The 14,498-nt window shown below is 35.1% G+C and overlaps 1 protein-coding gene and 1 long non-coding RNA gene across 4 annotated transcripts in view; one reads left to right on the top strand and one right to left on the bottom strand.

The window, feature by feature from the left end:
* Positions 1-14,498, top strand: part of LOC127957415 (cytospin-B) — a 130,085-nt gene that overhangs the window by 106,004 nt on the left and 9,583 nt on the right. For all 3 annotated transcript variants that reach the window (XM_052555946.1, XM_052555947.1, XM_052555948.1), the window contains 2 exons: positions 10,943-11,059; positions 11,625-11,684. In XM_052555946.1, coding sequence (XP_052411906.1) covers positions 10,943-11,059; positions 11,625-11,684 — 177 coding nt within the window. The remainder of the gene's footprint in view (positions 1-10,942; positions 11,060-11,624; positions 11,685-14,498) is intronic.
* LOC127957429 (uncharacterized) lies at positions 4,834-10,921 on the bottom strand. Its single transcript, XR_008153799.1, has 3 exons — positions 8,158-10,921; positions 7,149-7,376; positions 4,834-5,983 (listed from the first exon to the last, which is right to left on the bottom strand). It is a non-coding gene; the product is annotated as an uncharacterized LOC127957429 (long non-coding RNA).

Below are 14,498 nucleotides of genomic sequence, written 5' to 3'. Positions count from 1 at the left end.
TCACACGTTGGTTGGGAGAGTTAGTGTAAATAGCCTCTAACAACAACACTATGTAAATGATCATTTATTTCTTGAAGCAAAGCTGAATTTTCAGCATTATTACTCCAGTCTTCAGTGTCACATAATCCTTCAGAAATCATTTTAATATGCTGATTTGATGCACAAGAAACATTTATTACTATCAGTGTTGAAAACAGTTGTGCTGTTTAATATTTTGTAGAAACCAGGCTACATTTGTTCAGGATTCTTTAATGAATGAAAAGTTCAAAACATCAGCATTTAGTTGAAATAGACATCTTTAACATATGTTTTTACATTCACTTTTGATCATTTAAATGCATCATTGCTGAATGAAAATATATATTTCTTAGTATATGGGGATTTAAACCTTCCCACTGACTACACAGAATAAGTTAAATTCCTATATAAATAACATATAATTACACTTATGTGCAAGTTTAGCCTATTTTAGTGACCATAAAGTGTTTTTTTTTTCATATACAGTAATTTCTAAATTGATAAAATGTAAAATTTGAAGATGAATACTTAAAACATGATTATAATTATGCTAAAGACATTATTTTCTTTATGCAAATTATATATTAATTATTGCTTATTTCTGAATAATACTGTCTGAAATCAAGTGTTTTTTTCATTCATTGGTCACTGGACGACCATGCATTTATCCATTTTCATATTGTGCAGAGAAGAGGGGAGGAGATTGTGTTGATGGGAACAGCAATGGCCACAGGCCTCTTCTCACATTGCAGATCTGGGAAAAGGTTAGCTCAACACATGCTCCAAATTGAGCATAATATGGGCTGAGGAAAAGGTCAAGGAGGGCTACTGGTCCACTATGTCATAAGAGACATCAGCTGTGAGAGCGAGAGAGCAACTAATTATCCACTAATGCGCTAAGATGGACAGCATTGTCACCTGCTCCAACCAGCCCTTCCTCAAAGCAATTTCAGTCCCCCCATCCATTCACATCACAATCATTCATAGCCTCCTTCTACCACCTATTTCCCACAAATGATCATTAATAATAATGTTTTGACCTTAGTCAAATCACTGTTGGCTGTGTGGCAGCTAGGTGGGTCGTGTTAATGTAATTAAGAGTGCAACTGCAGGAACCTCACTGATAGTGTGTCAAGGTTGAGAAAACATTCATTTAGTTTGGATCCCATAAGCTTTGAGATAAGCCTCATTAAAAGACACATTTTCATTTCAGCGCTATGATTATCGAACGTCACTCAGACTCACATTTAAATAAGCACAGCCCTCTTCTGCACAGTTCAAATGAGGTGTCACCAAACTGGCTACTTTATTGTTCTCATTTGTCTTGTTTGGAGTCTGGATGGCCCGTGTCTGAACCCCAACCCTCACATGAAAGGACAGATGATAGACTTTTTTTTTTGTTGCAATATTATTTTTATGAAAATTAGGTACATTTTGTTTTGTCATTACTGTCATTTAAAAATATAGTTTATTATATTTTATATAAACATATTACTTTGTTGTGTATATATTGAATCTGCATCTGTCGATCTATCTATCTATCTATGTATATATATATATATATATATATATATATATATATATATATATATATATATATAGAGGATATGTATAGAGAGTGAGAGTAGTCAACATTTGAAGTGGATCAAAAAAGTTAATCAAAGTTGTCTTAAGACAAGAACGCATTTTGGTTTTAGGACAACTTTAATGAAAGGACAGGTTTTGATCCACTTTAAATATTGACATATATATATGCAGAGCAGAAACACAGTTAGTGTGAATGATGGAAACTTAATGAGAACACAGACTCAAATGGAGCTCCAATGAATCATCCACCCAAATCACTGTTTATAAAGGCACAATTGTCAACAAGTTTCACCTCTGCACGTTGTTTTGAATTGAAGGTTCTGTGTGTGGTATTTTTAGCATCCTATTCTGTCCAGTCTATTATGCACTGAGGATTGACTATGCACTTGAAAGTGTTAGCTAGTCATTGATTGTGAAAGGATGTGTCTGATGGAGTTATCATGTTTTCTGTTGCTGGCTTCTGGAGCTCTATTCACAGCATTTGTTGCATGGTGCTATTGTCCTATGGAGAAAAGCATTCTAGAGGGTATGAAGTATTTTATTGTATATATTTTCATAATAGCACTTACAGTATATTAGTCATTTTGTACAAAGATGGGTGTCATTTGAATTCTAAATCGACTAAGCTTTCCTTTTTATTGCTGTAAGCAGACAAATGTCTGGTTAATTGATAGAGATAAACCAATATAGAGATTTTGGCCAATACTGACCCAGAAATATGATTTTCCTCTAGATATTGTTTAGATGTCAGTCTGCTGTTTTACTGAGTATCCTCCCTGCTTCACAAGTCCAAATGCAGGCTTCACATCATGTACAAAAGAAAAAGTTTTAAATTTAAAACGTACAACTGGGGAAAAAAAAAAAAGTATTTTATTGTAAGAGTAAACATTTCATTTTAACAAACGTTTAACGAAATATATGAGAACCCATGGTTATTTGGCAATAAATTATCAACTCAAAATATATTGGCCTATTTTGCTTATTGGACTGATACCATTAATATTAAAAAGTATCATGCCAAAGTCACTAGAATTTACACTTCATGCATTTAGGCAACATGTCAGTCTGGTGTCTAGTTTGACCTGTTGAACTTAGTCCTTTAACTGGAAAATAACAAATATTATAAAAAATTATCCTCTTCAGAACCTCGATTCCCTCAAAATATTTTTCCCACTGTAGACTTATTTATTTTTACTATTAATTTTTTTTTTTTTTTACTTTCTTTGAAGTACTTTATTTAGGTCAGCTGCATTTTATTTAGAAAAATGCTAACAAAAAGACATCCCTAGAGATGTTTGTTCAGGATGGAGACAATGAGGAATGAAAACAGGGGGTCGGCATGTCCTTTTAAACAGAGGAATCAGCTGGGCCTGCACTCCGCCACCCTTCATCCGCCTCTCTGCATCTTTCTCGTTCTCTAAGACAAACAAATACAACACTGCTGGGGCCTTGGCCTATCCAGGAGGGGTTGTTTCAGAGATGAAGAATGACTTGAGGATACAGAGAAATGTGTTTCACAATCCTCCAGGAATAGGGGAAGAGAACAGAGGAAGTGGGGGGCTTTTTCCTCTTTTTCCCTTTGTCTGTCCCTCTCTCACTTCTAGCTTGCTTGGCCCCTGTAGAATAGATATTCTTGGAAGCAAGCCCCCAGATGTCCTTACAGTTCTGCTTCTCAGGAAAACTATATGGCTCAGAGGTTATTAGCACACAAACCCTTAAAAAATAAAGGTTCTAGAAGAGGGATTTTTAAGAAAACATTTTTCAGTGAAGATCTTTTCTGGGTTCCCCAAAGAACCTTGCAGTGAAAATTTCTTTAATAATGTATTTTTATTAAAGAATATTTTCATAATTAAAAAAAAAATCACTAAGAAGAACCTATGCAATGGAAATGATTCAGGGATGGATGTTAAAGTTTCTTCATGGAGCCATAAATGCCAAGCACCTTTTTAAAGAGTGTAGCTCACCAAGCAAAATGTTCTGTTCTGGGTAACATTTACATCTCAGTTTTTTCTTAGATGTATTTTTTTTTTAGTTTTTAGACCAGTCTAAGGCAGGCATGGGCAGGTGACCTGCAGCGTTTTGCTCCAACCCTTCAGGATCGAGTTTGCCCATCCCTGGTCTTAGGACAGATAAATCTTAATTTCCCCTCCATTTAGCCTTTCAGCTGTCTAGGAATTTTAAAAGTGATCTTATTTGTGTGTTTTGTTTTCTGTAGTGCACAATTAGACCATTCACTTTGATCTAAAAATATCAGACTACACAATGCCTGAAAACACTGTACTTCCTCTCCTCCTGCTTTTAGCAGTCTCAACATACAACAAACTAAGCCAAAAGCAGCATTCTCGAATATATCTTCCTACGCATCTTCCATCACCCAGGAGTCATTTATAGTTTAACCGACTCTTACTCCTTTCCTCACCTCCTCATGGCCCGGTGGCGGTCTGAGGGTGGTTACTGCTGAGGCTGTGTATGGACAGGGCAGACAGACAGTGGCTGACTATTTGAGGAGCTCTGACCCTGACATCTCTAGTTTATTTGTGTCTCTCCTCTCAGCTCTCTAATTCATCATACAGCCCCTTCTTACCTCAGCTTTGTTCACCGGTAATTATGGTCCTTTTTCGGCCAATGCCATGTAAATAAAGTAGGGCTGGTAAGCGATTAAACGTTTTAATCTAATTAATTACAGGATGTGGTGATTAATTTATCAAATGAATCACACATCAAATTTGGAGAAATGATTCCCAAAAGATAATTTGAAGTCATTGTCGTGTAAAGCATCAAACAGGCATTACAAAAAGTAGGTTCAGCAAGAAATATTTTGTTTGAAAAAATGTATAACATACATGTATAGCTTACTCTTTTGGACCATGTGAGTAAATGATGACAGAATTGTCATTTTTGGTTGGGTGCACTATAACTTTAATCATTTATTTTCTTAATTTTATTATTATTACTATGAAAATATGAAATTATTTCGTTAATGAAATGATACTCTAAATAATAAACTAAAACGGCCAGTAGGTGGTGGTAAATGTCTTAATGATTAGGTCATCGAGTCATTTATTCATTTGTTTGATTCGTTCAAATGGCTGATTCATTCAGGAGGGAAGTAAAGGGTTCTTTATGAATGGTTCATTGAATCATTAGGCTTGGTCGACTTGAAGCGGGTCATCACCATCAGACCGATCGGTGCGTGACATCAAAGCACCTTAAAGAGCAGACAACGAGTCAGCTTCTTAATTTTTATTGCATCAAAATTATATTGTACATCCCACACATGAAATGTGTAAATAAGAATCGTGACAAAGAATTAAGAATCCGTTCCCATTATCATTTCATTTGTGGCCACGTGTTTTTTTTTTTTTTTTTTTTTTTTTTTAGCAGCCCATGCCCAAAGAAAACATATCTTTTTGTGTTCCACAGAAGAATTTAAGTCAAATGGGTTTGGAATGACATGAGGGTATGTAATTCAGACAGAAATCCCTTAAGTTATATAATGTACTGTAGTATGTCTGTCATTTATTGTGCTTTTGTGTCACTACTTGTCATGGTTTTGTTAGATAACAGCCAGCAGTGCTGGAGAGGATGTGGTCCCATCATTGAAAACCCTTTCTGTGTTTGTTGACAGTCCAGCTGCAATGTATGTGTGTGTGTTTGCTGTCTCCAACCATGCAATTAAATGTTGACTCTATTAACGCGTGTCAAGTGCTTATGAAAGTCTATATACATAGTAAATCTCTCAGTAAAAATTCTGCTTCTCAGCGTATATATAATAGTCTTAAAACCAATGATTCAAAACCATAAACATACAATTACACTAAGAGTGACATTTTCTTTGCTACCAGACAATTTAGGCTCACCACTACATACTGACATGAGTAAGCTTGCTTTCTGTTTGTACTGCAGGACCTGAAAATACATTCGGCTTGTTTCCAAGCTGAAATGTAAGCTACATCGGTGGGCCAATATTGTTTAAACTGAAACTGACCGAAAACTACCAGGTTGTGTTCAGTCTTGCATCCACTCTGTCTCTGTCTTTTGGAGAGAGCAAGGGTGATTTCCTGTCACTGGATGCTGTGTTTGCTTTTTGAAGCTGGGTCCCAGTGTACTGATGGAAACTTCTGTTTTTATAACATTTGTACCCGTCCTCTTGCGCTTTCTTTCTGCTCTGATGACATTATCCACCCAACCCCCCCATCCCTGCACACTCAGACCATCCGGGATGTGACTCCGTGCTTCTCTGCCTCACTCCCAGCATTCCTGCACCGCACACACACAAACGCCCCCCGCACGCCTCCTGAAGCCTGTGTAGAACTGTGTACAATAGTGCGTGTTTATTTGGCTGTGTATGTGTGTATAATCAGCCTCTCTGGGCCACCTGTGAATATAAGAGACAGGACAGGCATGTGAGGAATGTCAGTCTACATGATTGTGCAGGTCTTTTGTCAGAGGAAGATATTAGAAAATCAATGGAAGAGCAAAATGCCTGAAGAAGCACTTTAGCTCTGTATGTTCAGGTTGATTAATGTAGTTTGATGCTACATGAAAAAAAAAAAGAAACTCACTTCTAAAATAAGAAATTCTCCAAATGTTTATGTATTGCTGTTTTATTATTTAGATAACAATTTAGCATACTAAAATATGCATTTAATAAAAAAAATAATACTACTTATTATGTAAGAATAAACTTAATAAAATGTTTTTGGACACTAAAGAAAAATTTACTATAGTTTACTTTAGCCCGATTCACGATGGTAAAAGCTTATAATAATCTTTTTTAATTTGAGGGGTACTGGTAGGAATTTGTGAGATTTTCGAGCATGCCGCTGTCATTACATCACTTCTGTAAACATAAAGAAGTTGCCCCGGCTAGTAAGTTATCACATTTGAGGATGCTGCTGGTGGCTGAATCGTTTATAGCCTTTTCTCACAGCAGCTGGAATAATTAAATTCATAATTTTGATGGTGGATTGTAATCCAGAAAGAATTATGTGTTTATGAAACATATATGATTGAAATTAGATTTGATTCCAGTTTTAAATGGGCATCTGATTATAGCTTATGTCGGATTACACACGTTTTGTATTTTAAAGAGAACCAGTTCTAACAAATAATAATCAGCTTTTGGAGTTAAAATAATTTCTTTCTATGAAATGTAAATGGTATGACAATTAGAGATTAGACTGTACAGAAATTGAAATCTACATGCAAATACAAACTATATACACATATTCACGCAATGCTGATGTAAACATTAAGAATTTGAGAACAAAGTATTACAATAATAATAATTTGCACGGTTTGATGTGAAATGACCTAAGCAATCGCTAGATTTAATCAACAACGGTAGTGCAATTTATTGTAATACTTTTTTTCCTCAGTTGGTCAGAACTAATTCCACAGAACTACAATTGCAGGTTTCAAACACAAATTGCGACAAAGAAGCAACACTTGCGGACTGCATCTTTAAAATTAAAATCAAGTACTTTATGTGTGGTTTAAATTGCCGCTTTTCCACTGAAATTACCTGGAATTGAAATTACCTGGACATATTTCCCAGGAACTCTTTTCCCTCAGACCTGTTGCTTTCTTGTGTTTCCATTGTGGCCTAAAGTACCGTGAAAATTAGGCAAATAAGTCAGTCTGGTGATGTAGGACTGCACACGACTGCTCCTCCCAGGCCAGGGCCATTTCTCAATACCAAGTACACAAATTCCATGCTTACATACTCTGTAGTTTGGACTTTGCAAGTTTAACTGAAGAGTGAACTCCTGGGGATGGAACAACTCAAGTCCGGTTACTTTGCAAATGGAACAGCAGCGTAATTGATAACGTCAGTCAGCTCAGCTTGGCTACTGCAACTTCCATTTACATTTTTCATTCCATACATTTCATTGTATGTACAATATTGTTTTATTTTAAACAGGCTATCAATAACTGCAGAAATGTAGTTCAGGGAACGTACGTACAGTACATTACAATCAAAACAAAATCTTATATCAAACAGCACTGGCTCATTTTAATAAAGTTTTAAATATATAACTTTTATATAAAAATATATAATTATGAAACATAACTTTGTGCTCAGTAATAGATTCATGAGACCAAAGACTGCCTGTTAGATTTGCCCAAAGCGAATTGTTTAACCACTACAGAAACATCAGAGCCAGCGGAAAATGTCAGAAGGACTAGCTGAGGTTAGGCTACTCTCGTCGGGACACATGAGCACTGAGCCGCCCGGTGATTGCCTGGAGCTCACATCTCCCAAATTGGTGAAGCACATTTTCAAATAGATACTGTCTTTATAAATATACTGCAGATTTGAGTTTAAAACAACTCTTAAAACTACATTTCATTACATTGATTAATTTAATTAATAATTAATAACATCAATGTTCACAAAATTATGCAAATAAATGGTGGTTTTAATACAATGCTGCGTTAACTCAACCAATCAACAAGTCCAGCGCCAAAGTCCCACCTCGGAAAGTTCTGGACCCTTGAAAAAGTATTACCTCGTGAGCAGGGACATTCTAAAGGGCAAACATTTACCTGGAACTTTATTTGGGTCCTGGTTCCCAAGGAGGAAAGACAGAGTACCGGCTCAAAATCCCTAGTTTCTGGGGAAAGTTTCTGAGGTGAAAACAGGTTTTATGTTAGTCAGCACATTTATTTAAAGAATGACAAAAGATTATTAAAATATTGATTTACAATTAGCCATTTTTACTAAGTCTACTTTTAAGATTTGAAGTGCACACTCAATACAATTGAAAATTGTAAAAAAAATATATAAACAAATTCTAAATGGATAGTTCATCTTAGAAATTTAAATTCTGTCATCATCTATGTACCATCAACTCATTCCATACATTTGTCTTTAGGACACAAAAGGAGATTGTTTTCTTTATAATACAGTACAACAAATGGTGATGGCTATCAGGATCCAAAAAGGATGTAAAAGCACCATAAAAGCCTGTTTCTGATGCCGTACGATAACTGTGAGAAATCATTATTTGCTGATAATGTTTCCCTCCACTGCTCCACTACACTTTGAAACATTACACAGCACAAGGTTCAACAGGTCAGTGATGGCAGTGTTTTGAATTGACACACAAGTGCAAATGAAATGTGGTAACTATCACAGAATGGAAGATTTGCAGTGAATAAAATGTGATTATTATAAGCATCAATGGTACTCCAGATTATTATTTTGTCTGATGTATATGTTTTATAATTTTTTCTTTAATCTCTATATTTCAAATAAAACACAAGACATTTTAGGCTGGATGCCTCGAATACAAATGATTATAAATGTCAAGACATTTCCACTCAGAGTGTAGCACAGATTGTGGGATTTTTCACATGGTTCCTTCCTCACTGTCCCTCTGTGGGTGATGTCCTTACTGAAGAACTTCTGACCTGCTCGAGAGACGGCTAATGAACTTCTCTTCTTCTCTACATCTCAGCCCCAGTGGCCCAGCTGAGGATGGAGCTTCTATTGGGGTCTCCTTTCAAATTGAACATCTGATTCTAAATCAAAAGATGTTTGTGAAGTATTGGGACTCTGAAGGCCCAGTAGGGGCTGATGAGGGCTGAGCCCAAGAGGGTCGCCACTGGCCCTTTGCCCTGTTCCCAAACTACATGCACTCATACAAAGAAGAATGACTGCTCTGGGACATACAGGAAGTAGCAGGAAGTCCGGTGAAACACAATGAGATAACAGTCTAGAGTGTGTGAGGTCCATCCCAATATTTAATGTAACAAGTTATTTTCCTTCTGTGTCCTTTGTTTTCTGTCACACGCTATTTCACTTAATATATATCTGCAGGCTTTTCTCACATTTAGTTGTAAATTTGGTGGACTGAATTTAACATGTGACAGTACTACACTAAATTAAGGACTTTTTCACCCAGAAATGACATTTATTCCTCATGTCATTCTAAACCTATAATACGACCATTCATATTACAATATTTTTTAATATTCTCATAATTTTTGTCCATCCATTGAAAGTTCTCACAACTAAATGTTTTGTTTCAGAAGCTCAGAAATGTTTGTGTAACATGCAAGAACAAAACTCATTGGTTCTCACTTTAAGAAAGCATGTTTGAGCTTTATTATATTTGAAGATCGATCTCTATGTATTTGCATTTATCAATGTTTATATTTAAATAAAATCCTAATTTAATTATGTTCAACTTATAAAGCCAAATTTTGTTTGCACTGGGCTTTCATTGAATAAAACAAATCTTCGTTTGTGTTTTGAATATGAAAAAAGGTTTAGAATGTTATGAGGATGAATAAATGACTGAATTTTCAGTTTGGGGTGAATGTACTTTTAATTAAAATATTTAATAACAAATACATACTAAGCAGGGCATGTGAAGAACTGCATGAAAGTCAGGTGCTCCATTTCTGTTCCAAATTCAGCATTTTTGCAGATATCCGTCTATAATATAAACATTTAATTGAAAACAGACATGAATAATTCCTAAAAAAAGATCATGACACACTAGTAAACTCCATGAGGGTTCAGCAGCTCTCTGCCTAGAAACACATTCAAAACCAAGAGAAATATATCCAGTACTTTATTCAATACTAGCTTTAAAACTGCTCCAGTGAACAATCACCTGCATCAATGATTGATTTCAGTTGAATCATTGATTCCCTTTTGATTCATTCAAATCAATAACTGAGTATTTGAGAGAAGACTTCACTATGCTAGTACTGCAGAACCGCTGTGTATTACAGTATCTCTGGTGAGCTCTGAAAACTGACAAAGCTGTCATCAGACAGTCTTGTCAAATGTATGTGCAGTCTGACACCTAATGCAAAATACAGTGACAGATGCTCTTGAAAACCGATATTATATGCCAACATTCCAAAGTTTGGGGTCGGAACGGTTTTTTCTTTTTTTTTCAGTAAAGGATGCATTTAAACTAATAAAAGTAAAGACTTATGTACAGGTGCTTCTTAGTGAATTAGTGCTTTAAAATTAAATATATTATATTATATATAATAAAAAACATTATTTTCTCAAGCCAACCTTTAATTTCAGCGGCCAATATGGTCATACAGACTATTCTGTCAGCTATTACCAGTGCCCTTCTTGCATGTAGCATTAATTAATGCATAATTGGTCAGTCTCTGGTTACAGGTTTGGAATGAATATCCTCTGAAAAAAATCAGCAACTGGTTGATTGTGCATCTCTAGATTGTGCATCTCTAGCATGCATCTTTTACAAAAAAGAAGAGTGCAAACAGACTTACACTTAAGGGCTAAAAACTTGTATTTCGGTTACATGGTGTTTTTAAACTTTTCTCTTTCTCCTTGTAGAATATAGATGTGACAAACTTCAGCAGCAGCTGGAGTGATGGCATGGCGTTCTGTGCTCTGTTACACACCTATCTGCCTGCACACATCCCTTACCAAGAGCTCATCAGCCATGACAAGGTACTCACAAACACACACACATATATAACTGTTATACTGGTTAGTAAAGGGTCTTAGGAGATCATCGCACTTTAGTGGCCAACACATTTAGCAATCAAGCATAGCGTGTTAACAGAAAAGGTTTCCTTTTTTTCTGACCTGCCAGATGTAATGAATTACAGGCCTTCATGTATTAGTGTTGACAGAATACATAAACAGCGGCATATGGAAAAGTGTAAAAAAATAAAAAACATACATAATAAATAAATGGCTGCTCTGCCCTCCCTGTGTGTTTATTCAATCATACACACACCCACGAACAGGCAAAGCGCTGCAGTCTTTAGATCTGTTTGACAAATTGCAGCCATAAGTATAATAGTGATTACAGGAAGAGATGGTACATTATGCTTCTGAATTATTCACAAAGCCTCTTTGGGTGTGTTGTGAATGTCAAGGTTACTGAATGGCCTTGTTGTGTGGAAGCTTCATCACTCTCTAGAGCATCGCTGGAGAATTCAGCAGGGTTTAGACACCTGTTTTTCACTATTGTAAATAATATTCAGTGAGTGCTGTTTTCTCCCTATAGGGGCGAAATCTCACCCTGGCTTTCCAGGCAGCTGAAAGCATTGGTATTAAGCCCTCTCTGGTGAGTCTTTGTTACAGAAACACACACATTGATACTGACATTCTTCATAATTTGCATAATTCATTAATTTTATTCGTATAAGAAATAATAATCAATCATTATTAATTATTTTAAAGTGAGTAAAATTCATCCATGTGATCCAGGGCTAAAAATTAAAAACAATAAAAAATATATTTTTTTACTTGAAATCATACCAGAATTCGTACCAGAAGTAAAATTAAATTTAAAACATAAAACTAAATTTATTTCAGCTAGTTCCCAAGACAACATTTCCCATTTAAATTAGTTCATCTTAAACTTAAAGGGATAGTTCACCCAAAAAATGCTGTTCATCTGCTTACCCTCAGGGCATCCAAGATGTAGGTGACTTTGTTTCTTCAGTAGAACACAAACCAAGATTTTTAACGCAAACTGTTGTAGTCTGTCAGTCTTTTAATGAAAGTGAATACATTATACACAAACTTCTGCAGCGTGTTACATTGACGTGTAAAGACACAAAACAATCAGTCTGTGCATGAAACTGAACAGTACTTTTTTTACCTCTGATTTACACAATGTCCGAACCGTTAGAACTCTCCTGAGCACGTTCTCAAGCAGGCACTTTTGGAGTCGTCGTCTTCTTCTTCAGTTTAAAAAAATGGCCTTTATAAAGATAAATAACATCCTGAGGTAAATATAAAAAATATGCAAATCAATGTAAAAGCTAATAGAACACAGATAGAATATTTGCACAACCTGAAATCTTGGTGATGTGGTGCTTTTGTGGGGTTATTTTGTATGGGATATTGTCTGCTGATATAAAAAGTTTGCTGTATAACTTAATAATAAATAGCATTTCTGACAGCAGTATATACAGTATATCTTTTTACATGTAACAAATTAAATATTACATTATACGCACATAAAATAATGGTTTGGTCTTAAATTTCACATCAGGTGGTATTAAAAAGGTCTTAAAAAGTTTTACAAAAAAGTCAGGACAGTTAGGACATTGCGCTGACAATCAGAGGTAAAAAAAAATATAAATACTGTTCAGTTTCTTGCACAGACTGATTGTTTTGTGTCTTGTATCAATGTCCATCAATGCATCATCTCGAGCCGCAGGGTTAAATTTCGTTTTGTTTGTGTATGTTTGTTTTTTTTGACTCTCAAAGTGGTGCTTCCCATCCACTTACATTATATGACTGACAGACTGCAACAGTTTGGGTTAAAAATCTTTTTGTGTTCTAGGTCACCTACATCTTGGATGCCCTTGGAGTAAGCAGATAAACATCAAATTTTCATTTCATAATAAATCGTTTGTTGCCTTTTTTGTGCTTCAAATTTGTTTGCTATAATTGAACAATATGGTGTGACCATAAAAACGAAATACTAACTTAATGACACTAAAATAACACTGATAGGACCTACAGGTAATACGTTTACTCCTGTGTGGATTATTTTATTGGATTGTATAATTATTTTAATAAATAGATAGTAAATAACTTATAACTCATGAGTCTAAATATAAATGAAAACTGTTATAGTCAAACAAGCCTGATTACGGCAGATAAATACCGCAAACAACAAAAGACAACCTCAGTAGACTTTGGCCTTCCCTGGAGAGTAATTTGCACATCTTTAATCACTGCTTTGTGTGCCTGACACAGCCAGCACATTTAAATACAGGTCATTTGTGTCTGCACTGTAACTGTGACCCAAAGATGGACTGTTGAAGAGGCTGTAAATTCAGCAGTCGAGGTGTGTGGGGTTTATAGAGCTGCATTCACACATCTCTTTGGCTATTGCCTTTGTGAGTTCAAGCTGTGTTCTTTTTCCATTCTTGAGAAAAACAAACACCCAGTTAAATCAAGGAATTTCAGAATGCTGTATATTTTAGCAAGTCTCCACATGTAAAATAAAATGCATTCCCCAGGCAGCTGTAATCAACTTTACTGAATCATATGTAAGTAAATATAACACAATCTAAAAGAAAATTATTTAAAAAATCTGGCCCAAAGACATTTTATTTTATTATTATTATTATTTTAACTACAGGTCACAAACTTAAGTCTTGCTGAACTGACCATTGACACTGCATCAGTTTCTCAGTTGATTAGATTTGTATTGCGCTTGTATTGAGTCACAGAGTTAAGCCCATGAATGGTATGTTTATTCACTAGAATCTGATGATTTATCTGCTTTTGTTTCGTTTTTTACATGTAACAAATTTTCAAAACAGATTATTTAATTGTTCATTTTAAAGGCTGTGTGATAATCTAAAAGTATTTGGAATGCCTTCGATCTCAGATACGCTTCTCCATACATGAGTTTTTATAAATAGATAAATAAATAAAAACAAGATCATATTTTGTATCTTTCCATCACTGCAGGAGCTGAGAGATGGATTTTGTGAGCTCTATTGTCATCTCTTGGTTATTCCTCCCCAAAATTGCTATTCATTTGCATAAAGTTTATATAAAAGACTAAAATTGCCCATAATCAATGATTATTACATTATTGTCATAATAGTGGAATGTAATAGTAACACTTGATGATTCTGTAGAAATTGTGCAGAATAATAAATATTTCATTATTCGTGTCTTTTACCCAATTTTCTTAATTCTGAAACTTTCTCTGCCAGGTTATCATTTTAATAACCTTTTGTGATGTTTAGACTCTCAGACTCCAAAGTATCTTACAATGTTTCTATCAGCTGCATTTATTGAAAGCAAAATACAATATTCTGACATACAGCCATGTGAAAAACTGAAGTCTTTGAATTTAGCCAGTCTAAACCTCAAATGACGACTATACAGTACACGATATATTACA

This window comes from Carassius gibelio, chromosome B5 (genome assembly GCF_023724105.1).
Source record: "Carassius gibelio isolate Cgi1373 ecotype wild population from Czech Republic chromosome B5, carGib1.2-hapl.c, whole genome shotgun sequence".
NCBI classification, from domain to species: domain Eukaryota; kingdom Metazoa; phylum Chordata; class Actinopteri; order Cypriniformes; family Cyprinidae; genus Carassius; species Carassius gibelio.
The sequence above is the reverse complement of the archived record's forward strand: the minus strand, read 5'-3'. Positions and strand labels throughout refer to the sequence as shown.